This window comes from Bactrocera latifrons, unplaced genomic scaffold (genome assembly GCF_001853355.1).
Source record: "Bactrocera latifrons isolate USDA-ARS-PBARC rearing strain unplaced genomic scaffold, ASM185335v1 scaffold_60, whole genome shotgun sequence".
Classification (NCBI taxonomy): Eukaryota; Metazoa; Arthropoda; class Insecta; order Diptera; family Tephritidae; genus Bactrocera; species Bactrocera latifrons.
The window spans coordinates 1,415,281-1,442,810 of NW_017537268.1; the positions used below are offsets into that span (position 1 = coordinate 1,415,281).

General features: G+C 37.1%; 2 protein-coding genes across 4 annotated transcripts in view; one reads left to right on the top strand and one right to left on the bottom strand.

Annotated features, from left to right (window-relative positions):
• The window catches only part of LOC108975028 (fatty acyl-CoA reductase 2-like), a gene marked incomplete at its 5' end in the record, with an annotated part of 51,680 nt that extends 39,282 nt beyond the window's left edge, over positions 1–12,398 (top strand). The window contains 7 exon segments of the mRNA XM_018943247.1: positions 10,450–10,562; positions 10,623–10,871; positions 10,935–11,196; positions 11,267–11,480; positions 11,613–11,846; positions 11,902–12,159; positions 12,224–12,398. Coding sequence (XP_018798792.1) covers positions 10,450–10,562; positions 10,623–10,871; positions 10,935–11,196; positions 11,267–11,480; positions 11,613–11,846; positions 11,902–12,159; positions 12,224–12,365 — 1,472 coding nt within the window.
• LOC108975027 (serine-rich adhesin for platelets) overlaps positions 1–15,015 on the bottom strand; it is a 30,716-nt gene extending 15,701 nt beyond the window's left edge. For all 3 annotated transcript variants that reach the window (XR_001993839.1, XM_018943246.1, XM_018943245.1), the window contains exons 1-3: positions 14,938–15,015; positions 2,021–2,240; positions 1,239–1,939 (exon numbers count right to left, since the gene is read on the bottom strand). Coding sequence is in view for 2 of the 3 variants with exons in the window: in XM_018943246.1 (XP_018798791.1) it covers positions 1,239–1,939; positions 2,021–2,240; positions 14,938–14,955 (939 nt within the window). In the remaining variant the exon portion in view is untranslated. The remainder of the gene's footprint in view (positions 1–1,238; positions 1,940–2,020; positions 2,241–14,937) is intronic.
• Positions 15,016–27,530: the final 12,515 nt, after the last annotated feature.

Below are 27,530 nucleotides of genomic sequence, written 5' to 3' on the forward strand. Positions count from 1 at the left end.
CTATTTTCTGAAGATATTTTCAGACATTTCTGATACACAAAAGTATATTTGTTAAGTGAGGCTAGGTTATGTTAATCTGACAGGCTACAGGGTTTGTCCGGAAAATAATTGGACTGAGTCGATTTAAAAAAATTGTATTGAACCTATCGTTATAATTCTTTAAAAACTTTCAAACAGGCTCCCTCTGCCTCGATGAAGAGCTGTCTGCGCACTTTCCGAGTATTGAAGGCCTCATGGAAGGCATTCTCCGAAATAGCCTTGAGACTGTCTCTTATACACATCTAGATGTGTATAAGAGACAGRYTGTAGGGCGGCTGMGGAWRCGTTRMWATGCCGGCCTCGATTAGGCAGCTGTTCACTAGAAAGGCGTTGTGAGCCGGGGCGTTGTCGTGGTGCAAGATTGTTCTTTGAGAACTTCTGCGTAAAACTTGGCATTGACGGTGTGTGAAGTCGTATTTCTTCTAGAGTGTAATTTAAATCCGTTTAAACAGATTATACATCTACTTATTCCCACTGGATGACGTCTTGACAGTCTAAAGAGCCTCCGCAAAAAAGATAATAGCTCCAGTTACAAAAGAGAATATATCTCTCATAAAAGCATTCTGCTTGTGGAAAAGATTATAGTCATGCCAAATTAGAGTTGCAAGCAATTAGTATATACATTACGCATGTTTATATATTATGTTTCAGCCCTACTAAAATTATATCCCTTAGGATATTATTGCTGTAGCGGCAGCTAGCGTTATWGAGTAATTTGGAGAAATGCTATCGAGTTGGCAGGATAAAATCCGAGTTCATGCATGTCACACAACACCGAGCASGATCTAATTTAAATAACCAACAGCATTTGCTTTATTCTCCTTTATTAAACCGCAGGAGCAATTTTATCCCACATTTTTTCCTATTATGGCATAAAATAAATTAGAATGGGTTTTCCTTGCGTGCCTCTATATATATGTGGCGCTCACATATAATACCGCTGCTTCATCACATTGCAAAAAAAAAAAAATGTTTTGTTGCAACCAATTCGAAATTACCGACTCGCCGCAACAATACACACCAAATTGCTACTCAACGAAGTTGTGGCACTCGCCTCCCCCCAATTTAGAGCAAACTCTATYGAGACAAATGAATCAAGCACGCATTGTGACAACCCGTATCGACATAATACATTTGAACTTGACACCATCCATCTACCCCCACCATTCTGTCCTCCSCAATCAGCCACTTCAACTTACCTGGCACTGCTGTGGTCCATGACGCGTTGGAGAAGATAATTTGGTGCGATTCTTCTTGAGCGTCGCGCCCGTCGCACCGCCCGCAGTGACAACTTTGCTGCTGCCGCCGCTCTTCAGCACGCCACCACCACCACTGTTGTTGCTGTTGACACTGACTATGCTGTCGTTGCTGCTGCTTGACGAGCTGAAATTACTGTTGCTGCTGCAGTTACTGTTGCTGTTCGTGTTGCTGTGATTCAGTAGCGACGATGAGCTGCTCGTGCTGCTGTTGCTCATTATCTGTGCCAGCGAGGTGACGTTGTTGGTGTTGCTGCAACTGCTGCTGCGTATCAGACAATTCTTGACGTAGCTGCTGGTCGTCTTGTTGGTGGTGTTCGTGGCTGTGGACACCGTTTGCACGGATGACTTGGTCGTCGTGTGCGCCGTTGTTGTTGCTGTATTGGCAGATGTAGCGGCGCTTGTTGTTGTTGCTGTTGCTACGCTGCTTTGATTGCGACGACTGATTGTAACTTTGTTCGCCGGTGCGGAGGTGGTGGTGGAGGTGCTACTGTTGCTCGGCGYACTGCTCGTGRCGTTGGTTGGGGATTTTGTGGGTTTGTTGTTGTTGCAGCTACTGCTATTACTGCTAATCGGATTAGTATTATGATTTGTTATTGTTGTTGGCGTTGTTGACACCAGCGCACTGCTGTGATTCTTGAATGCTGCAAATTGTTGACGACGAAATCGTGAAATGTTAAACACGGCAGGAGGGGATGGAGTTCAACATTTTGTAGCATACTTACAGGATGTCTGCAGTGTACCGAACACGTCGGCCAACATCTCCGGGTCGGGATAGCCGATGGTCAAGGCATTTTCCAAAGACGTTTGAGCTGGCGACTGATTTGAATCGGACGAGTCTCTCAATTGTAGCGTAACGGAACCTTCGGTGCCGACAGAGGCGCTGCACATCAAAACACGCGGCGACGACAAGCTCGTTAATGGCAAATGAATACTCTTCTGTACCTGCAATGGCCGAACACACAAAGAACACAATGCATGAAGCATAAGTATTGAATTCAAAAATAACATTTCGAAACTTAAAATTAAAATGCATGAATTTCGCGAAATTCGCACTAAGAAACAAGTAAAGTGAATATAATTATTCTATTTTACTTGCAGCATTTCGTCGCCGCCTGCGCTAGTCACTTAAAATGAATAATTTAATATTATGTGCGGGCTGTTAGCCCACTCCCCACTAGCTGCCTTTGCATCGGCAAGGCCGTTCGCATATCCTACAACCAGCGCACGATCAGCCATCGCACATTTTCACAGCACTGCCAACTGCTAATGCGCTGACTAAAGGCTAATTAATTAAATGTGAATGCATTCACTCATGAGGTCCAACGAAAGCCTGCGTTGTCGCGCCATGGGCACTACAACTTGGCTGTGTAATAATTAACGTTTTTGGGCCATAGTAATGACGGAAGTAAGAAATATTATTTTGAGGGAGCAAAGTGCGCATTAGTCCTATCGCAAAATGGCATGCGTATGTGGAGAGGCTGCGAAGACAACAATAAAATAGCAAACGAATTGCGGACAGCTAATAAATGAATAGTATATTTTCGACATTTTGATGCTAATTTATCTCATTTCATTATTTTCTTTATTTTTTAAGAGCTTCACTTATAATAAAAAATTTAAAAATCAGCTGTGCATCAGTAAATATGAATCGTTTAGCTTTTTAGAATATTAGATGAATCTCATCTGTCACGAACATTAATTAATTAATTATTAAAAAATATATTAACGAAATGCGCGTATATCATTTGCTCAAGTTTGACCAAGACTCGTGCATATAAAGTGCTCGGGCAAACTGGTAGTACAACATTTTCTAGGCTTGTGTGAAGTTTAATCACCTTATGTCAATTATAGTGTGTTTGAAAATTTCGCAGAAGTGTTTCGAGGAGCCTACTTTAACACGAATATCTTTACTTCATGGTGGAGCTCCAAACATTCCGTGAAGTCATCGAGAACTTGTCCCATGCGAGTCTCTCCTCCCATCCACTTTTGTTACTGACGATTACGAAAAGAAAAAGCGCTTAAGAATTGTCATATTAAGAGATAGCATATGGAGTTCAACATCTCTTATGGATCATAAATGATAGTCTCGCGATGAAGCTGAAATTTTTGCAAAAACGACCTCGAGTCGAGTTCGCAAAGGAGATGCTTGACAAAATAGCTAAAGACCCTATCTGACCCTACGAAACGTGGGATTGACGCTCCAAAAATTTTCCGAATCTGAAAAACCGATGTTCGCTGAAACCTCTGAAGCTGATTCCATTCGATGTTTGTTACAAGAGTGTGGAGGATTTGCTCAGGGTTGTCATGTTTTGAGCAGATATTATGCCCAGAGCATACTGAAATTATGGAGGGAACATTTCTCTAGTCTGCTGAATGGCAGTGAAAGCATAACACCTGGACATGGTCGATTTCCCAAATGATAACGATGAAGCAGACGTTCCATTGCCTGACCATAAAGAAGTTCAAATAGCAATTATCCATTATTTCTACTTTCTCCAGACTGGAAAAGGAAGTGAGGCATATGGGTCTGGTACTGAAYGAAAACAAGACGAAATATTACTAGTCATCAAACAAATTGTCGACTCGGAACTCGGCTCTCACGTCCCTCTTGACAGTCATATCTACGAAATTGCATGGTACAGGGGCATGTATGATGACATCTGATGAGTCGGCGTTACGAGTTTTCAAGAAATTCACTTATTTAACTTTATGTTCCTTAACATATGAGATTGATTAGAAATCGAGCCTTTCTCTGATACAAAGTGAAATTGTAGCAGAATGAAACCCACCGGAAAATTTACCATTTAAATCTATATTCTTTAACACCTTTTCAAATAACCCGAAAATATATGTGAAAAATTCAAATGGTCTAAGGCTTGCAATCCATTTTGTACAAACAACATTTTTCTTTCACGAAATTTCGTATAATTATAAATTCTGTCCCAAATATACAAATTTTTTTATTTAAAAATATTTTTTTTCACACCATTTTCTGACTTTATATGGGAAAAACATTAATTTTCAATCGAATCTATAAAGCAATGCGAAATGTTTCAGTATTTTTCTTTGAAAAAATCATATTTCATTGGAGAATTATTAGGTGCAAACAATGCAYACAGCCGTTCTAACCGCAAAACGATTATAACTTTTTGGGAAATAAATATATTTAATTTTATTGTGCCACAAACATATGTGTACAGATTTCAAGCTCTTCGATTTAAAATTTTAATAGTTTTCATTCAATTTTATTGCATTATTACTTATAAATATGACTGTCTGTCTGTTGCTTTTTTTTTATTTTTTATTTTTTTTTCTTTTTTTTTTGAAATGTAGACATGAACATAAAATCATTAATCATTAAACGAACATGAATTGGCCAATGTCTGTTTCGCACTCCCTTTATTGGGGGCCGAACGGTCCATTGGGCGTTAGAGCCGCCATACCAACCGCAACGTTTTGCCAAACCCGCGCCACATAAAATCATGAAAGCTGCAACGCCAACCAAATACGCGGAGAATTCGAGGAATTTCCCAAAAGCAAAGTTGAATGCATTGCAAATACATCATTGCGGGCCAAAGCAAGCACTTGCAACAGAACTGCAAGCAATAGAGACTAACAAATTCAGCATCGAAAAATGAAGAGCCCACAAAAATGCCAAAAGTCGCTAGAAATATCGGAGACAGAAATGAAAATCAAAATAATATTGGTTTAAAGAGAAATAAATAAATCACACACGCGTATTTGTGTGCATACGAGGGTGTGTGCAAGTTGAGCAGTAAAGAGGTATAAAAAATTGCGAACAACTTTAAATTCATTTAAGAAAATGCTAAGCTTGACAGTGTGCATGGAARCTCTTTCTACTACAGAAACATAATATCTTGAGAACATTTCGAAATATTTAACATAGCGATACTGTTGAAGCTTGCGACATAGTGCCGTCATTTATAAATCAACAACTAAACCACACACACCTATTAATATTTAAATGAAGAGATTGRAAAATATCTAAGGAAAATGCTCCCCAATACGAAGGACAAACATTAATTTTATAGTTGAAGTAAAGAAAAAAAATATAACAAACGATTACACCAAATATTATCCAAAGTATGRAAAAACGGAAGAAGAAGGTCCCAAGCGTATTTTTTCCAAATAATGCATAACCTAACGGACTTATGCATAGTTGAACAGTTGGAACAGATTTYGTGTTTATCGAAAAACAGTTGCCAAACGTATGCAGAGTGGTCCAAGTGATGCTCATGTTTCATTCAGCAGCTTGGCGACTTCCAATGTTCGTCAAGTGTCCCAAGGAACGTGAAGGATTTTTTTTGTCATTGTTCAAGAACCAGCAGCACCTTCAAATGAACTAGTTTTAAACCAGCTTAATTTCCTACAAGGTAACTTATTCATATTTGAATGTGTAGTAATTATGGATGCCTATGAAAACAAATACACAGTAACTTGGACAATTTTGTACCCTGCATGTATATGTCGCGCTTTATAGTAAAAAGATACATATATATACTCTTAAAAAACTATATATCGTTTTCGARTCTGGATCTGGGAACTTCTTGTTCTTTCCGAGGTAATTTTAGTGCATTTAACTTAATCATCTTTTTAAAGATTCGGGAGACGATAAGAAAAGTAGCTCTATAAATGCTGTTGCCGGGTCTCCATGCTTTTCGAAGAAGTACATGTGTGATAGAGGGCCTAAGGAGTTTACGGGTATCAAAAAATCKAAACTGTGTTTTTGAAGTCGATTCTACGATTTCTAGAGAACTACTCAACTGATATTTAAATTTTACACAGGTCTTTGAGATAAAATTCTTAAAAACTTGAACAAAGAATTATTTTATCAATTATAACTACTTAAAAAAAATATATTGCGAAATTCCAACTAAAATTTTCATTTTTTTGTAAAAATGTCTACCAAAAGTCCAATTTTCATTTTTAATTTTATTTCCTTCGCCCGATTGTCGAATTAGCGTGAATTGGACTTCAAAAAGCTTTCGCATCCACAGTTTTCTATGACTCTGACTCTGTTCTTCAGCTACGTTTTCACGTTCTTTGACAATAGAAGAATACTCACCAGCAAGCAAAAATTTGGGTAAAAATTGGTAGATAACCGTCAATACTGACGAACAGTTTTAAATACGTAGATCGTATTCCAGAAAATTATACAGAATGGAATGCAAAATATATTGAAGAAGATTTTCACTGCAGTAGAAAACTATTACCCACCAGCTAAAAGTTGGCCCACTAGGAAAGTGGTCTTCATCAAGGGATTAACAATTCTCCTGAATAGACTCCTAAAACTAMTTTGCGTGTATTTACAACCTAAAAGTTACAGTGAAGTCATAAAATATGCTTTGCTATCCCAAACTCAAGCAAAACTTCCAACTTTTCCGCATGAGCACATGAACATATGTATGTATATACTTTATAATAATAACGGCATAACAAGCGTATATACACATACTTATCATACATATGTAAAAAGTAATAAAATCTAACAGACAACAAGGCGGCATCGATACGCCCGCTTGAGGAATAAAATAGTCTCGGCTAATAACGGCAGGGAAACTATCAAATGTAGCGTGCAAATGTGTGAAAAATAACATAAAAATTTCCTTTCATTTCAAATGACAAACACACGTACACACATGCATGCATGCGCACATACTTTCCATTTCGATATATTTATAAAACTTTTATCCATCGCGCATAATGCGTAGGCGGTTTATTTTTCTTCKTCGACTTTTTTTTTCTAGCATTTTCATAGTTGAATATTATAAAAAACTCGCACATTATTTCCTTAGTGTTTCTTTTTAATGAATATAAAATAGAAATGTACACATGTGTTTATGGATGTGTTTGTGTGAGAACGTCTGTGCTAGTTTGCGTGCCTTTTTCACCATTTCACCATGATTCATATGTCAATCAAATGTCAATGTCATGCAGCTAAACAACGGCGACGATGACAGGCACGGTGAAAGCGGCAATGAATGGGATCGGTGAACGGTGATGATTATGACACCGACGAGAATATGTTTGGCWGAAAAGAAATAAATAATTATTTAACTCTGTACATGAGGTGCATAGGAATATGTGCCCTCAGATTACCGAATGGTATGAAAAAATAAGCTCACAGCATACTCTTTAGACAGGGCATAGAAGTAGAGTCTCTTTAATTCATTATTTATAAAATGTGTGGAAAAGTTTGAGCAGAATGGTTCCATAATAAATCAAGTACGATCAGTCCAACGTGAAACGTCGTCCACCATCGGGACTGTGAACTGAGCGTTTGCATAATAGTTCTTCCAGAAGCTCATAGTCTTAATTTACAATTTTCATTTCGAAAAAGCTCTTACTGCCTTCTTTTTTCTATACAAGAATCTAGACYTAAATCCATTACATGATGATTATATTGGTTTATAGTCGAAAAAGACGGAATTTTACAGATCGGAACTGAATACCTTTGCAGATGTCATCAAAATACAAATACTAAGTACATTTGAAAGTATATACTCTATCTGTAATTTTTTACTCATACACGGGTGCGATTATGACCTCAAAAAGGATATGTTTGGTAGAAATAATAGCGCTCTTAAATTACGCCAATCTGTTCGCCGTGAGCTTGACAAGTAAATTATCTGTTAAGGTCATTGCGAAGTCTTTTACAAACAGATTCTGTTGGGATATTTTCAGAAACCACTCCTGCAATATTTTGCTTAAATATAAGCTGCTTGAATATAAAAAGATCCATTTTAAGAGGCAATAAACACCGCTATCGTAATTAATATATTCCCGGATTCCCTTTGAGCGGCGTTTTAGGGACTTTAAACAACCATATATTGTGGATAAAAGCTCGAGTAAGGTTCCTCCTTACCATACTACTTCTACGACTCGTTACGTGGACACTTTGATTACACTTATCTGAACTTTCCTCCAACTTGAATTTAGATTAACACAAAGAAAGTCCCTGGTAACAAAGGAAAAACAACATAGTTGATTGCAAAGTTTCAAATTCAACACTTTACAATTTTGCTTTCAGCAGTAATTATAGCTAACTACCTAAATCAAATTTTTTCATTTCAAATTTGACTAAACACGATCTAGGCAATATGCTTTATGAACACATGCAATTGTTTGTAATAACAAAAAAGCACATAAATGCCAGCTATAAGATTTTTTATTGAAAGAACTATGACAGTGCTTCACGAACTTTGTTCAAGCTACAATGAACTCACAAACAAACGCGAATAAGTTCAAGCTAAATATTGAAATTTACTAATTTAATCGAGTGTAAATTAACTATTACACTGTTGGTCATATATTAGATATTTATTCCGTAAATTTATATTCTCGAGAGCATACTTGTCCATGCTAGTAAGGAAGTGATAAGTTCGGGTATAGTCGAGTTTTCATCCAATTTTACCCATTTTAGGCACAACGTTRCACTGTTATGAGTAACAAGATCTTTAATTTTCTTTTAGATACCTCATATATTGGCCGAAACCTCATATGCAGTCAGTCRCAAGTTCGAAGAGTTTTATATTACCTACAGGATAGTTTAGATAATACGTGAGGAATAGGCTCTGTGGTTCACATTTCCGGTATTTGGGGACTTGAACAGTTTAGGTTATATTTCGACAATCTTTAGTCATAAGATGGCATATTTCAAAGGCACTTTCGTGCAAATCTAACTATCTTTATTRCTTYTTTATTGAWATTAARASAATTAAATGAAATTTKAAATTGTGTTACAAAGGAGTTAGACGTGGTTGTAGTCCGATTTTGACACCAGGTCCTACCACCAGCTCCTACTTACCATCGCGGTGGTAAAATTAAATGTCGCTGGCGTCTTCGGTTATTGATTTATCGCGCTTTTAGTAGTTTTTAACAATATTATTATAATACTCTATAGCAACATTTTGCAAGAACGTAAAAATATGTCAACCAGTACATCGTAATGATCTTTAGCATTGTCGTCAATGCCGAGCACTCACTCCATGGAACTGTAAACTCGTCATTGTCCTCACTTTTCAAAATATTTTAATTTTTAAAGGTGGTTAAGTACAGTGGCGTCCGGACGACCTGTGCAAACTCTAAACGTTGAACATTACGACTTCAAATTTCAAAAGGTGAACGAAAGCGATTGGGAACATTGACGTTTTCCTCAAGTAAAGAAACCAACACATWTTCTAACAAAAATCTTAAAACTCCACTCAAATTACAACGATTTATCAGACATCTCTCTTTCTAAAGTAGTTTCAGCATGACATTCACTCATATTTCACACCCAAGGGGGTATCAAGTTCTTCAAAACAAAAACAATAAAGTTCTAATATTTATTACTTTAGTCAAAGCGTTTGGCAGCTGCCCGGTATTAATAGTTTCATAGAGATGCTTCTGGCTGCTTTACACGTCATTAACGCTAAGTTAATTCAAATAGCTCCGAACATATTACCCACCAATTAAAAGTRCACACGTACACAATTAATGAGCGATTAACGGTGACCCAGTGAACTTACAATTATGGAAATAATGCCTGCCATTCTCCACAGTTTGAATTTTGTAGTATAAAACTGCAGCGCTCTTCTCAACTGTCACACAGTGCTGAGGCGTTCAGGCAACAGGTGTTACTGCCTTCGAAATTGCATGTGTGACTGTAGATAAATTCAGATTTTGAAATCATTTTGTGACGAGTTAAAACAAAAATGCAGAGTTTCTATGAGAACAAACGCGTATTCATTACCGGCGGAAGCGGTTTCTTGGGAAGAGGTAAAATATTTGACTTTTAAAGAATTGGCTTATTAATATTAATACTAATCGAAGTTGTGGGAGTGACTACCTCTGAATCTACGCCAGTATATTTTCTATTGATATACTGCAACTATAAATCTCAACTCATTCTCTTGAGTTAATAATTATTGAGTAATCTAGACTTCTAAATTCAGCCGAGAAGTTAAAACAAAGTCATCAGACGGAGTCCTAAACTGAGATCGTCATCCTTCTCTAATCGCAAAGTGCCCTAAGGTTTTAACGCCAAGTATATCTATCGATTTTTATTTCATCTCCGTACATTTCGACAGCGCAATTATTCCTATAAGGACCTATAATTCTATAAACTTTTTTTTCATATCTCTTGCAGTAATCATCGAGCACTTGCTTCGCAAAACAGAGGTTAAATGCATATATATGCTGATCCGCCCCAAGCATGACACCACAAGTGAGGAGCGGCTCAAGAAAATTCTTTCCGGACCGGTGAACGAGTTCTTTTATGGATTGATAATAAATAATTACATTTATTCCGTTACTCAACAGCTTTTCGCCAAAGTGAGAGAGCTAAAGCCGCAGCTGCACACRCTCATTACACCGATTAACGGCGATTGCACCCAACCGAATTTGGGTATCTCACCTGAGGACCGCGAAGTACTAACGACATATGTTGACATAGTTATCCATAGCGCAGCCACTATACGTTTCAATGAACCACTCTATAACGCCCTCATCCTGAATGTCGGCGCCATCAAAAGCGTATTGGCTTTAGCGAAGGAAATGTCGCAATTAAAGGTTAGTTGGAAACTAAAACAATACCGTACACGAATGAAGTCATAAAAGATTCACCCATTTCAGTCTTTCGTACACGTCTCAACCGCCTACTCCAACTGCATTTTGCCACACATAGAGGAAAAATTCTATCCGGAAATCATTGGTATCACCGCTAATAAAGCACTCAAAATGGCCGAATACTTAGGACCGGAGCTAACTAACAATTTAGCTAAGGATTTATTGGGTAACTTCCCAAACACTTATACSTTCACGAAGGCGCTGGCCGAAGAGCTGATTTTGACAGAAGCCGGCACCCTGCCGATTTGCATTTTCCGTCCGGTCATCAGTAATTATAAGCGCAAAACAAGCGTCGTGCAATAAATAATTACTGCTGTTGCTTTTATTTTTTTTTACAGTTACCTCCACATATGCAGAGCCCACACCGGGTTGGGTGGACAATTACGCTGGCGCAACGGGTGCTTTATACGCTACTGCTCAGGGAACGTTGCGTGTCTTGYATATACACAGCAACAAACCAAGTTTGTTGGTGCCTGTGGACTTTTGTGCGAACATAATTTTGGCCTGTGGCTACAAAACTGCGCAACAAGAAATGATCGAAAAAGAAAAAAGGTTASAATTTTCAGAGCAGTTTAAATGAAACACAATTTCTGCTTTAAGTGATCCGTTATGGGAGCTGAGTGAAGAGCGATTTGTATTTTTACTAATTAAAGAACATATTTCTTTTCTCTTTATTTTTCCTAGTGAACCCGTGATCTACAATTTTGTGCCAGATGAAAGCAATAAAATTACTTGGGGCACTGTGGCTGATAAGGGTACACACTATGCGAGAAAGTATCCCTTCTCGAATACCTTTTGGTACCCCTTCCTTTTAAAAGTCCAAACACAGAGACTCGCGACTATTTTGGCGTTCCTCTTACACACCATACCCAGCTACATGCAAGATATGCTACTACGTCTGCGTGGCGAGAAGACGCGGTAAGTCGATAATACAAAAATACAGCGCAGATTTTATTTAAATGTACTCTTTTAGAATGGTACTTTTGTGTCAAAAGCAAGAACAATTCTTACAAGTTTTAAACTATTTCAAAACAAATGCATGGACTCACGGCACTACGAATACCAAGAACTTGTGGCAATCTCTCACGCCTGCGGARCAATCAAACTTCAATTTCAACATGTCCGGTGTGTGTTGGAAACAATATTTAGACGACATCGCATTCGGTTTGCAACGTTACTTAGTTCGGGAAGATGACGCAACTATGTTGAAGGCGAAAAAGCGCTTAAGAAAGTAAGTGTGCGAGCAACTAAAAAAGACATGGTCCAGATTAAAATCTAAATTTCTTTCTTTTAAGGCTTCAATTCATTCACCAATCATTACTGGCTTTAATAGTCACGGGTCTTACACTGTTGGTATTCACAGTGACATTTTATTGCTTGGAGCAGCGGTACTTTAATACCAACTATTTTAGTACAATAAAAATATTTGCAAAGTAATAGGTTAAGAGAATCACTTCGGCGATGTTTTGAATGGAAATGAGATGTGTATAAGAGACAGAATAAAAATATTTGCAAAGTAATAGGTTAAGAGAATCACTTCGGCGATGTTTTGAATGGAAATGGATATTCCAGAAATTATGRAAACTTTTCATCACTACCTTGCGAATAAAAATTAAATTTCTAAGCTTTATTTTCAAGAAAAAAGGCTTCRTACAAAATTTTATTTTATGTCTGAATTTGGWATTCCCGCAAAGTCGTTGAGCAATACCAAAAGCTCCGTCAAGATCGAGAAGGACCTCTCTGAGCCATTCAATACCCAACAAGGTTTCAGAAGAGGCGACTCCTTTTCRTAYGACTTTTTCAATCTGCTCTTGGAGAAAATGATTCGAACTGCAGARCTAAATAGGGAAGGTACTATCTTCTTTAAGAAAGTACAACTGCCGGCCTTACGCCGATAACATCGATATCATTAGTCTCAACAACCGCCGGATTTCTCCAGAATGGATAACGAAACGAGGCAAATAGAATATTGTATTCGCTCCTTGGCTTCCACATTACTGTTGACAGAGTCCGTTGTAATTTACGTGAGTACGTGCCTGCGAAGGCCGAACTTCACAGTGCTTTATATTTCCAGAAGCACGCCAAAAGCGCCCCAAAGCATAAATGCATTTAGCACCCATTCCTTGTAAAACCAAAGTATGAATACATTCTGCACTTATACCTTGTTTCCAATTGGTTTGGGTGGATAGGGACACCCTAGCCGCCTTAGTCGGGTACGAGGTCGACCTAAAACCTCTGCCGCCACTCCACATTGGACAAAATGCCCTGCCTGCATTTAGGTTCAAACCACAGCCACCACGAATCTCCACAAAGGGCCAAGCTCAATGAGCAGATTGGAGTTACCTCCAAGCGTTAACTGCTCCCCGAGGTACCAGGTTATARTCTCTGGTGAGATCTTGTAGCTTTTGCTACTACCCATTGAGTCCCCAGAAACTCAGTTATGTCAGACACAGTGCATGTGGATTTTAGTCGCCTCTTTTGACAAGCATGCCTCACCATGGGTATATTATTCCTCCTGCGTCAGACACAGTGCATGTGGATTTTAGTCGCCTCTTTTGACAAGCATGCCTCACCATGGGTATATTATTCCTCCTGCAAGCAGGGGCCCTCTAACCCGCAGGGGGGATGACTGTTGGCAGTCATAACAATTTYGTCTATCTTGGAACCAGTATTAGCAGCAACAACAATGTTAACTTCGAAATCCAACGCAGAATAACTCTTGCCAACAGGTGTTACTTCGGACTGAGTAGGCAATTGAGAATTTAAGTTCACTCTCGACAAACAAAACCAAACTCTATAAGTCACTCATTATTCCCGTCCTGCTATATGGTGTAAGGCATGGATGAYGACAACATCTGATGAGTYGGCCTTACKAGTTTTCGAGAGAAAGGTTCTGTGAAAGATTTATGGTTKTTTGCGCGTTGGCCAYAGCGAATATCGCATTCRACGGAACCATGAGCTCTACGAAATATACCACKCCATTGACGKAATTCAGCGAATCAAGAGACAGCGGCTACGCCAGAGGAAGCGTAAGASCTTGTAAGCAGTGTCTACGAAAATATATAAGAAGAAGAATTAATCTCAATCTAATAAATATCGACAGTACTAAGCTAAATTTAAAMCCGATATACTTGTTATGCAAGTATAGACCGATATTCCCAGGTTTTTGGATACTGAGTGACATATTATTACCTCCGTACTTCGTACACTAAGAGATATGTGGCATGGCTTTCATAAACAAACCCCGAAATGTTAAGATAAAGACACTTGGAAAGCAACTCCCTGCCAAGCAGAGTAAAACTGCGACATTCCAGTGTTTTCATTCTATGACTTGCCCAAATAGTTGAAAATTTAATTTCGAGAGGTTATGCTATTTAATTGAGTGGACCCTGACACAATGAAAAGTGTCAAGTGTTGTAATCCCGCAATTTTTATGACGTTGCCACCGCACATTGAGTTCTGCTTCACACCCGTTCAATGAAAACACGACTTAAATTTTAAATGGCTAACATAAACWATTTTTTTCTCTTTATTCTCGAAAACATGATGTGATTTCAGAATAAATTTGGCGCAATTCTTCCAATGGTTAATTTTTCCATAAATGCTATATACCCAACACACGTACATATGTATGTTTGAACTCTCCAATACTGACGCCATTCGATTCGTCACAGTTATGAATGGCTTGCCAAAAATTAATGAAGTACTCAAAGTACACTACAACGCATACGTAAGAACACCTACCTACGCGGCACATACATACGTACGTACATACACAACGCAYATGGATGTGTGTGTATGAGAAGTGAACGCATATGGACACCCGCTCGTTTATAAATTAAGTGCGCGCACATGAATCTCAATATTCAGAGCCAACACTTGCATGTGCACATAAATATTATTTTCATGTTCTTTAATGTTTCTGTTTCAATAGATGTTGTTGTTGTTATTGTTGCTTTTGCATATTTTCCACGGATGAGTGATAAAAATGATTCATATGTCTACTTACCGAATTTATGGTAGCCATCGTGGTGAATGGTGTTGGTGGTAGCGATGGTTATTATTTTGTTGGTGGTATTTGTGGTTGTAATGGTATTGGTGGTTTTGGTGGTATTGGTTGTGGTTGTGGTGATGGTGGAGAGGAACAAAATCAAAAATCTGCAAAAAAGAAACAAGAAACATAAAGATGAAAAAAGAACTCATTGATGAGTCAAAATGGTGCAAAGTATAGTATAACAACTACAAATATACGGCATACATATGTACATATTTGAACATAGTTTATAGTATGTGCATGTGTGCTTTATTTATTTACAATAATTATTGATGTTTATAAAAAGCTTAGAAAAAGTATAAATGCGGCGAATAGTCCGGCCAGTAGATGAGCCATATTAAAAAGCCAATAAATTTGCATTGATGAAATTATTACGAACATGAATTAATAATAATCTTAGATTCATACGTATTTATTTATGGCAACATTATTCAATTAATTTTCTCCTACAAATCGAGGAATTCAATGTTTTATGATGCTTTTAAATTATTTATATTTGTTAGAAAATAGTTTATGCCAAAATAGACAGTCTATGTTCCGTTTTCCTTTACAAGTTGCAGGTCTTAGGACTTTGAGAGGTACATCAATTGACTTCTTTATAGTTTACAAGTATAGTATATCTATAGTACTTGGTTTGTAAGTATATMTCAATGTTTAGTATACCCATATCTAAGTATATCATATTCTGACCAATATCCAGCTGTGGTCCTAGAAACAAAGCACTGATTTTAATCGAGCTTTTCTATTCTAAAACTATTGTGATATGATACTTTAGACTTATTTTTCTCGTTGTTAATATACTCGGATACAATACCTATGCTTTTATATGTTTAAATAGCTTTTCAAAGTGAAAAAAAGAAAGCTATTAACTTCGGCTTCACCGAGGCTAGACACTTTATAAATACAAACGATTCCATATAAAACGTGGTTTGGTTAGTTTTCCTGACCGCCATTCACATTGAATAATTCTACTATTACCTTAGACAATAATCCGTGCCAAAATTCTGAAAAATATATMGTCAAATGAAAAAGTTTTCCATACGAACACTTGAAAGCGATCTTTCAGTTTGAATGACAGCTACATACAAATATGCTAAAGTGGTATAGTTCTAGAATGAATGAAGAATTTCTGATGGATTCCCAAAACCTAAGGGATTAGTTCGCGTATACACAACCGAACGAAGCTCGTACATTTTTCATTAATATATAGTTGTTGCTTTCCATATTTCTGGCTACTCACAACAAGGTAACGTTCGAAATTTTTGATGTTATACATACTCAGAACGCTTTGACAAACGCGCGCTATTTGTGTTGCTTACAGTACCTTAAAATAATCATCCCGGCAAATATATGAAATTAAATCACGAATATTTTCGGGCGATTATTTTTTACAACTTTCGACTTGTACAACCTCAGCAGCAGTCGATTTGAGGAGTCCTGATTTGGCGCTAAAACTAAGAGGTCAACGTTTCCAACACCTGAGGAGCTGGGTGCTAATTTCAAAAGGCATGTTTTGGAAATACCTCAATAAGAGTGGCAAAATTTCTTCCACAATTGGTTCAAACATATGCAAAAGAATATATTTCTTAATGAAGAATATTTTTAAAATCAATAAAGTGATTTTTAATGATTAACATTTATTTTTATTCGTTAACGCCAAATATAAAAAGCATCCCTTGTATAATAATCTTTTTACTAATTTTTATAAAATACATTATAGCTGGTTTTAATATGACTTAAAAGGTGACTTCAATAAGATGAAAATCTAAAATCTACTAACACCTATAAGGATTTCCTGTCAGGCAGTCATCGAAATAATGTATGTGAAAATACAAATCTACATTTAAATATAAATCAAGTCATTTTGACTAATGATGACGTCAGCATTTACGTTTTTCAGCTTATGATCACAAATGGAGGRACTACGCCTCCGCTGCTTACACTCAGCTCACGAATATTTTTGCAATTATCGCTTTATTAAAAAAATCATGGTTGTCACGAGATGAAAAAAATTAGTAGCGAAACAAGTAAGAAAGATTAAGTTCGGGTGCAACCAAACATTTTTTACTCTTGAAGTCCAGGAAAATACCAACCAGACGATAGGAAATAAAGCAATTATATATACAGTTGAACTTCCCTAACTTGAATCACCATTACAAACATCGATTTTGAAAGCTTTCACGTTATAGAAGGTATATAAGGTCACGTGTACGTTCGAAAATTGTTGTGTAGTTATAGTAGTATTTACGCTAAGCCAAATTTGGTTAGTGCAGCTTTAGAAGTTTAGGAGATATGTATATAAAACTTATTAAAGAAAGGGTCACGCTCATTCTTTCAACATTTATTTTATTGTCAAATTATAGTTTATACTTCAATTAAGTGCTTACTAAGYTTTCGGTTAATGGGATTTGTTGGCGTGGCAGTGGTCTCTATGTAGCTTTTACAGGCGTAAAATTCAATCAAGCTGTATTTAATATAATCYTAGATTTAATAATACAAAATCACTTGAACTATACAACACGTCCRTCACTTCACATCTCAAATTTGGACATAAGGCATATTTATTTAAATATAATCTTGTAATTTCTAAAGCGGCTATAAACCACCCAGCATATTTCAGATGAAAAATGCTTGCAACTCTACCCTATAATCTGACTGTTCCAAAGGTGCCAGAATTGCGAAAAATACTGTACGGATGTCGTRCATTGGGTGTAAAAAATATTAAATTCGGAGGCCACAAAATTTATATAAGAAGACGACTAGTGTTGCCAAAAAGACGCTATAACTGGCAGCGTTATTCAATTTCGCATTATGCGAGTGCACTGAGGAATTATAAATTCCTTACGCTCGTGTGTGGAAATGATGAATGATGTTGGTGCTATTGAAATATATGAGCGCGAATATGAAGCTAATGATGATTACAAATGATGGCGTCGCCGTTTTTATGTCTTATTCAAATCAGAGGTGTTGACATTGAAGTACATTTCGCCAGCTGTTTGTCTTCCACACACTTTATGCTGACGTAGGCAGAAGCGARTTGTTGCTGCTTTTTGAGGTTTTTGGCTTTTGAAGTACACCCACACAAAGTCCAAACCCTCCCACGTTCCCTCCGTGTGCTCATGCAATGCGTGTGTGTGTGGGAAAATATGAAGTGGCCGGTAAGTGAGAAGTCGGCATTTTCAACGAAATTCCTCAGCAAATACGTAAGAGGTCTTTCGGGTTTTTAAACGACGCCGTCCTCGTTAGGCACAGCGAMATGGCGTTGGCGGATCGCTCAAGGTGTTGCCAGCGAACCGCAAATGCCAGGCGAAGGGATGCCGTAGGGTGGCAACGTTGCAAATGAACAAGTTTATTAAATTCTAATCTGTTATTCTATTTTTTGCCTCTTTTATTTTCATTTTGTTTTTTGATTGTTTTTGACAAACATGAAACGCTTCGCATATTTCATTGCTTCCTATGCGCCGTTACGGCTGCTATTTTCTATTGGCATAGCTCTTGCGTTTTAGTACATTTCAGTTTCTAAAATCGATTTGTTTTCTTATTTTGATCTGTTTTATTTTTGGTCGCCGCTATTGTTCATTTATTTTTATATGCTGCGCGTTCTGTCATTGTGCTGCATGCATACCAAACAGAACACCCAGACACAGACGCACACTTGCATCCTTAGAACCTCATGCTGGTGTGTCCGTCTGTAGGTAGTCAGTTGGTAAAATAGCGGTACTGCAGATTAGCAAATAAATAAAATCAAAAACTGTGCGCGTTTGTCAACTTTAAAAGAATGGGGCGGAAACTTTCTGCAGACATTTGCCACTTGCGCCACAAACTGCCTTGCTCACTCGAAACTATTGCGAAAATTGTGCATAAACACAAGCACACACAAGCGCACACTTATTATAAGTTTATATTTTAAAAACAACTTAGCATTTGTTATATATTTAAATACACGTGTATTAGAGTGTGTGTGTGAGAGTGTGTGTTCTGATGAGTTATTGCAAATCTTAGCCGAAATACAGTGGGCAAAATATTTTCTACATGAAGAGAGGTCGCACTAGTGGTGGGTTGTCAACAATAACAGATGAACGAGCGATATTTTGTTTAACTATTACTGTTTCAAAACAAGTCCTTAGAAGCACCCAATTCGAAAGGAGATTCATTATAGAGCTGTGAGCTCTTCTTGAATATACAAAAATCACAAATTGTGTTTGAAATACTCAATAGCCAGGTATATGGCACGTATTACCTAAAATTGTTGGGGAACTACCTCACTTCTTTCCATCTTTCCTACCCACTCTATAAACAACAACTCCAACCTAACGAGCTTAAGATTAATGAAAGATCTATTAGATTGAAGTTTTAGGTCCAGATTTCAGTCACGTCGTGGAAGTAAGGTTGGATTAGAAAGAACTACGTTTTAAGGTCAAGCACAAATTTGGTCCGTATCATGATTTGAAAACCAATTAAGTCTAATTTGATTGACTAGTTTGCACAACAGATTTATGCTATGGTGGTCCAATATTAACGGTTCAGCCAAATGTACCGCTTCAGTGGGAGAAAAAGATCTCTGTAATATTCAAGATTGATATCTTAAAAAATGAGGCACAGACATAGACAGAGACTTAGCTAAATCGACTTAACTGCAGTCAGTCTTAATTCTTTATCGTTGTTTGGCGCAAATTGGAGATTCGAAGTATGGCCAAGTCCTTCTCCACCTGATCTTTCCAACGGAGTGGAGGTCGTCTTCTTCCACTGCTTCTCCCGCCGGGTACTGTGTCGAATACTCTCAGGGCTGGAGTGTTTTCCGTTCCGCGTGCGTAGCCGCTATCTCTAAATTCGCTGAACTATGTCAATGTCGTCGTATATCTCGTACAGCTCATCGTTCCATTGAATGCGATATTTGCCGTGACCAACGTGCAAAGGAGCATAAATCTTCCGCAAAACCTTTCTCTCGAAAACTCGTAACGTCGACTCATTAGATGTTATTATCGTACATACCTCCGCACCATATATATAATAGAGATGTTAAGCGACTTATAGAATTTGGTCTTTATTTGTCGAGAGAGGACTTTACTTCTCAATTGAGTACTCAGTCCGAAGTAACACCTATTGGCAAGGTATTCTGCGTTGGATTTCCAGGCTGACGTTGTTGTTGGTGCTTATAATGATTCCAAGGTAGAAGAAATTATCTACGACTTCGATGAATGTCAGCAGTGACATGGGAGCCAAGACGCGAGTAGGACGACGGTTTGTTTGATGACAAAGGATTTTTCGTCTTATCCTCGTTAACTACCAGACCCATGTGCTCCGCTTCTTTGTTCCACCTAGAGAAAGCAACACTAGTGGCACGGTTGTGTAGAGTAGAATCCATCAAGCTGATCATTTATATATATTTTATTGGATCCCTAACATTTTGTTCTATGTCGTAACTTCAAAGAAAACTCAAAATATATCCTATACAGGGTATGAAAAACAAACAAATTTCACAAAAAACGATTTCTTTAGGAAACCACAATTTATAAAAAAAAAAAATTTAATGGTCCTTCGATCAAGCATCAATGAAATCCAAAATAAATCACCGATTATTAAACCCTTCTTAATCGTTCTTCTCCTCTTTGGGCTGCTAGACCGGAGGAAGAAATCTAGTTAGAAATTACATAACTCTTATTGATATAAATCAAAGCTGTCAATATGACTTTTCCTACCTAAAAATCCATTTTCGATGAGAAATCTATGTGTAAAATGGTTAAAAATTTCAAATTTTCTATTCTAAAGTAATTCCACCAATGGTCTGCCGCGAAATTCCTAATTTCGATTTTGCTATATCTTTGACAATGCTTGTAATATGAAAGCGGATAGTACTACACATACACACAAGCACACATGTGGTTCATATATTTGTTGCTGCTTAATTAAAATTATTCACAGATCTAAGCAATGAAGGCGTCACGCCTCAGCGCTATCACTTTGCTCTCGCAATTCTGTCTGCCACTGGCACGCCCTCCATGCGCCCCCGAGCACCCGTCATACAGAAGCGATACAGGATGCAATTGTGACGACTGACGATGGCTGACGGCTGATAGTGAATTGTTATTGTGATGGCATGTGCACACAAACCTACTTTGCGGCATAAATGCAAACTTGTAAATTACACATACACACTCACCTCTGCAGTTGCTTGCTGATATAGCGACACGAGTACWTGCGCTGAGATATGAATGCTGTTTTTGGTTGTTGTTGTTGATGCCTTCGATGTCGCCCAACGTGTGTACAYGCCACAAAGAAGAAGAATGTTGTCGAGCGCGACGACAATTTGTTTCAGAAATGTTTGGCAACACGCCCAGTGAACCAACAGCAGGCACAAGCACCGCCACACCGCCATACAACCACTCAAACCGGCAACCACAAGCACCAGCACAGGCATTAGCAACAGCAATGCCAACAACAGCAGCGAAGGCAATAACAACAACCACCAACAACAGCAATAGTAACGCAATGCAAAGAACAAAACCCTCAACAACGACAACAGCAACAACTATTTGGCTATGTGCGAAACTAAAACAACGGCGAAAACTTTCGCAACAACAGCAACACCTCGACCGCTGCGATAACGACAGCCGCAAAGCTAAACTAACCGCAGCACTATGAAATGCAAAACAAAACCAAACCCCCCCCCCCCTCAAAAAAAAAAACAAACCCGAAACTACAAAAAACACCATGAAAAATAGTGAAATTCAAATCATAAGGATGAGTAGAGGCGACAGATGCACATGAAGTGGAGCCGCAGCAGCCGACCGCCATTGTGCGGTTCATCCTTGTTCAACTTAGCAAGTGATGCCCTGAGTGTGTCACTAAGTCGTATTTCAGCGATTATTTGGCGACTTGTGGTTTGTATGCGCACATATGCACATGTACATATGTATATAGGGCTCTATATGTCTCTTGTAGTTGGAAGTGCCAATAATTTTTAGTGATATGCGAAAGCTGAATATTTTTAGGTTAGGTTATGTTGGTGTGATGTTTAAGGAGTTGTATCCACTTGTGAGTTATCAAAAATCGATTTTTCATTGCTTATAACGGTCTTTTTTATTTTTAATATTACATGATCAGTAATATTTTTTAATTATAGTTGTAATAAACATCCACCGGAGCTCTCTATTCGTGGCGTTGTTGAAAACTTGGAGCCTACATTTTCTTTACATAATGTTTAAGTACCAATAAGGCAAAGAACTGCGCAAATATTGCTGCCGTTCAGTCAAGTGTTGCTGAAGAACACAAGTTTGGAGAATCGATTAATTCCAGAAATCGTGACATTGAATGGCTTCCAAGGAGTTGTGCTTCAACACCATTAGACTATTTATTTTGGTGTAATTTGAAGTCTATGGTCTTTAGCTATAAAAGAAGTTTCTGTTCAAGCTTTAGAAGTGAATATTGATGACATACAATTTGATTTATTAAAAAAAAACTACTCGCAAATTGGAGTCATCGAATTCATAGCGGCAGAAGAAGTGTGAAGGTGTGTATATTTCTCGGAAAGTTTACTAGGCAAATCTTTTTTTAATTAGTTTAATCGGTTTCCAAACCTGAAATGTGTGTTCCAAGAGCGCTGTTTCCAAAGTCAATGTGGCAAACATATCCGATATTTCACACAGCCTTAGATATATTAATCAGGTAATGATTATAAGAGGAAGGTAATATTTTGATTTCTAAGCCAATACTATGACAAAAAATTACTTTTTTAAAGACCTTTTCGAAGGACCTAGTGGAGATCGACCACCGGAAAGATTAAACATTGTAAATGTGTCAATGAATTTGTTGAACAAAATATAAATTTACGTAAAAATAGATTCTGGGGCAGTTTTTGAATATCTCCACATTAAAAAGATATATTAATATTTGAGAATAATGAACAAAATGACTTGCCACATGGAAATATAATAAAAAGAAATTGTAAAAAATATATGTTTTCCTTTGAGTATTGGAATTATTGGCAACAAATATAAAATTTAGACCGAACGGAATTATTTTGGTTATTAGTTGACGACAATACTAATTGATTATCTTGGGAGTCTTAAAGCTAGATTATTGCTTTTACTTTTATCAAACAATTTGGTTGTAACTTTTATGGCAATATAAACATTGTACAAGCATAAAGAAATCAATAAATTTGCAATCAACGAAGGGACAGATGGACAGGAGACTTCAAGAAGTGGTCGTAACTTTTAGCATTAAACCAGCGAAATGCTAACTAAGGAGGAAACAGGCAGAGTAGAAGAAGGTTTTTATATAAATGCAATGAAGGCAATTGAACTTCACATCATAATAACTAATCAAAAAAATTAAAGGCCAAAATTTATTTAAAAGAGCAGATGGGCACTCTGTGGTAATATTGAATTCAAAAGTTTCACAATTTACTTCGATTATAATAAATCAGCACCTCTATCATAAATCAAATATAAAAATTTTTCCACATGTAAAAACATTCAATTTCAATTTGCGACAATTTCCATAGAACCATAGTATTCTAAAAATAAAGTGTTTCTTTTGAAGCTTCCGCAATCCAGGCGTACTTGACCGCTTCGGCCAGCTCATTAGGCATGTGTATTTCTGTAGCAACAACAATGCCACTGCGAATGATAAATTTCGACATAATTTGAATTAATCGCCGCGTCTAACAATGGAGAACAAATCGCTAACAAGCTACAACAACAATCATCTTAAGGCAAACTTTTTCAAAAGGCATATAATTAAGTCACAAGAAGATCGAAGCAGAGCAATGCCAAACAATCAGCAAAATGAAGGAGCGGTTAATTTTCAGTCTCGTCTCGCAATAAAATTCTTCGAAAACATAAATAAACAATATCTTTGCATTCGAGTTTTTCAACTATTAATTCCTTCAGTGCTGCCCACACCCACCCCCCACAGTTATACCATGTAAGTAGCTGTCTTTGTCGGAATTAAGATTTGTACGCTTGGCACTATCGAGTTTTTATGGTCTTTGAATATTTTTGGTTCTTCTTTTCGCTGGACTTTCGAATGCCTGAACATAATCGTAAAACTTAAGTGGACACAGCAACAACATAAAATCCAATAAAGAAAAACAAATTGAACTCGATACCAAATACACTCACACACTGACACTCTCACACGCACACACACACAGTCAAACGCAACGTGAAATAGGCAAACAAATGCTCGCAGGGGAATGAAAGCCGTCGCCATTCACATTGGGAATGTGTTGTTGTGCTATAAAAAGGCGGCAAGAAAGTAATAACAAAGCAACATCAACAACACAACAACAATATCAACAACAAACTATGCCCCATATTGGTAGCAATAAAAGTTGAATTGCCAGCGAAGAGGCACATAATCGATCGAACCACTGCTACTCGTGTATATTTGCACTTATTTGTTTGCTGCAAGCACAAAGCAATAACGGGAATACAGGCACTAACGGGAGTCGTACACAACGCGCCTACTAGGAGATACACTCTGTCGAGAGGACTATTTTCTTATATGATTTTCTTTAATTTTTATACTCYTKCAACATGTTGCTACAGAGTATAATAGTTTTGTTCATCTAATGGCTGTATGTATCACCTAAAACTACGATAAATAGAGGGGTATCTTTATGCCTATATAAGAACTACAAGATACAAATAGGTCCAATGCACAATAGTATGTGTCACGTGATTTGTCCGCGATGGACTCCTAAACTACTAAAACGATTTTAGTAAAATTTAGCACGATGTGTCCAGTTCGAACCAACTTAGAAGATAGGATAGTAAAAATCATTCATAAATAAAAAATACAGTAAAAGCTCTATTAAATGAACGTTCTCTATTAATTGAAGGCTGGTAACTAGACACTGAGAAAGCAGCCTTAGATTCGTTATATTTTGCAATGAAATTTGTTTGTATGAACATATTCCTCAAGTACAATCAAGTACCTCAAGTACAATCCCTTGAATTCTTATACCGACATAAACAATTGCCTTTATAAATAAAAATTTCACTGTATTTAATAGTTTATTATATAAATATTAGTATGAAATGTATACCACAGCAGTCTTACTTCACGGTGTGAAATCGGACTGCAATTATACCTACTTCCTATATAACACAATTTAAAATTGCATTTGGTTTTACCACCTTTCGCCATAAGAATCAAAGAGAAATTTATGTAACGCGAAACCGCATTACACGAACAATCCGCTCATAGTATTCCACCTTATGAGTAAAACTTCTTCAATTCCAATAAAAACTGTCTAAGACCCTGTGACCGAGTATTTGGACCCCTTTATCTATTGTTTACCTTTTACCACAAATGTCGGTCAACTGACATTCAAATATCATTTTTTTCTGGCAATGTTATGTCTATGTGTCAGAAATGGGTTCTGAGTTACCTCTATTAAAATGAGGAAGTGTGCTTTATTGATTACAGTGTAGCCTTGTGACTAAAATCGATMAAATTTAGCGCAAAAACTAATTAGTCTTCATATAATAAATATATCAAATTTGGGTTGCTTTTACTCTCTATTAAGGCAGCATTTACTTTAATGAAAGCGCGTCGTTAGTACCCCCAACTTTCATATACTACATAATCATAATAATTTTCGATACCTTATGGTATTTCTCTAGCTTCGATTCTTGCAAGTTTGCTTTTCTTTCTTTTATGACTTAAATTTCGATTGAATAGATGTACGAAATATGTCCAACTTTAACCACAGTTCAACGCAACAACGATCTCCTTCAACGTCTCTTGGCTTCAATTCATATCGCACCCAATTTTCTTACTTTTAAATTTATCCAACTAATTTTAAAGGTTTTAAAATGGTTGCTAGAGTGACTAACAAAGATTCTACTAGCTCTCTGTGGCAAAATTCTTCATCAAGAAATGAATCAAGTTCCTCATTTTCAAAATCTTTTGGCCGCCCTGAACGATCTGCGTCTTTCACGCACGTGGCAAGTTCGCTCAGCTAGAGCATATTCACTATAAATTTCCATCAAAATATTAAAGAAATAGTAGTAGTACAGCAGTAAACAAGACAAACACCAAAATTTGCCGCAAAGTTCGTTCACATTCGCATTTTAATCCGTTGTGTCCATTTTAAGATGATGTAAAAACAGTTATGTGATTTAATCCACTACGAATAAGCAACATTTGGAAAACTCGGAATATGAAACTGTTAACTGCAGCAACTTAGCAAATTTAAACGCTGTCTATTGTACTTTCGACGGTGGAAGTTGATGACGGCTTAGGTTAGGTTAGGTTAGGTTAAGAGGTCGATCAGAAGAGGGATCTAATCTTGACAGTTTAGAACACCGATCCATTGTGGTGCCTAAAACCTCTCATATATTGTATCATAAGACCCTTAAAAGTCAACAAAGTGCTTTAAGTCTTTCACGAATTTTTTGGTACAGCTAATGTCAGTGCCGGCTTTGTTTTCCGGTTCGCCGAAGGTAAGACTACCGAGGTTTTAGTCACAGTCTTGCATTGCTGGACAGTGGAGAAAAAAACTCTTCGATGTTTTCACCGCACCTTCCTTCATGCAACTTTGACAACTGGAGTTCGGCAAGATATGCCTTACCGCAAGAATGCTTATTGAAAATTGTCCATAAAGAACTCTTACGGTTGCGGCAAGATTATGTTTACTCAAGGCAGTAGTTAATTAGATCTAATGCGATCTATTCTAAGCCAAAGGATCTCGCACAGGAGCCAATCGTCGGTAAACACCTACTAACCGCTAAATAGGTTACTTATTTTTAAAAGTGATGACTATTGGTTTGTAGGTAATTAACCACTCCTAAAACCTTACCCTAATATGTAAACCGTATCATAAAGGTTTATAAGTRAATAACGGTGTAATTAATTACACATTTATTGCAACATTTTCCGGTTTTTATTTTTAGCTTGAGTGTAATTAGTGTTGACAGCATTGTCAGCTAATGGCATCAGCTTCAATTCACAATGCTATTATAACATACCAAGAGAGGAAAATATAGGCGAATATTTTAAATAATTTAAAGAACTCGCTGTTGGAATTGCTAATTGAATGAGTGAAGCATTTATGGAATTATAATGCACATGCGGTAAATGTACAATGTACGTATCTTTTGTAAAATTTAAGCGTATGTATGTATATGAACTTGTAAAATTTAAAACTAAATTAATTTTGAAAATTTCGAATGTTAAATTTGCGCTTTAAAATTAGAGAAAACAAAAAAATCGGCAATTTTTCATGAATGCGCCCACTAAATTTTTAATGAATTTTTATAAATAACAGAATTTAAGTGTGAAAAACAAGCAAAAATGCACACCAACCTGCAGGATTTTATTTTTAGGCGCGCTTTTATTACAAAAGAAAAAATACATTAATATTATTATTTGCTTTTCTGTGCCAAACAAATGTTAGTGTGCATGTGCGCGCCTTCAGCAGGCGTTCATACTCATTTGTATGTGTCACAGTGCGGCAGCAATCTGATTCGCTGATTAGTCACCGCAAAATCCTGCTGTTGGTTGATAGCAAAAGTCGGGCATTTTATTGGTTGCCA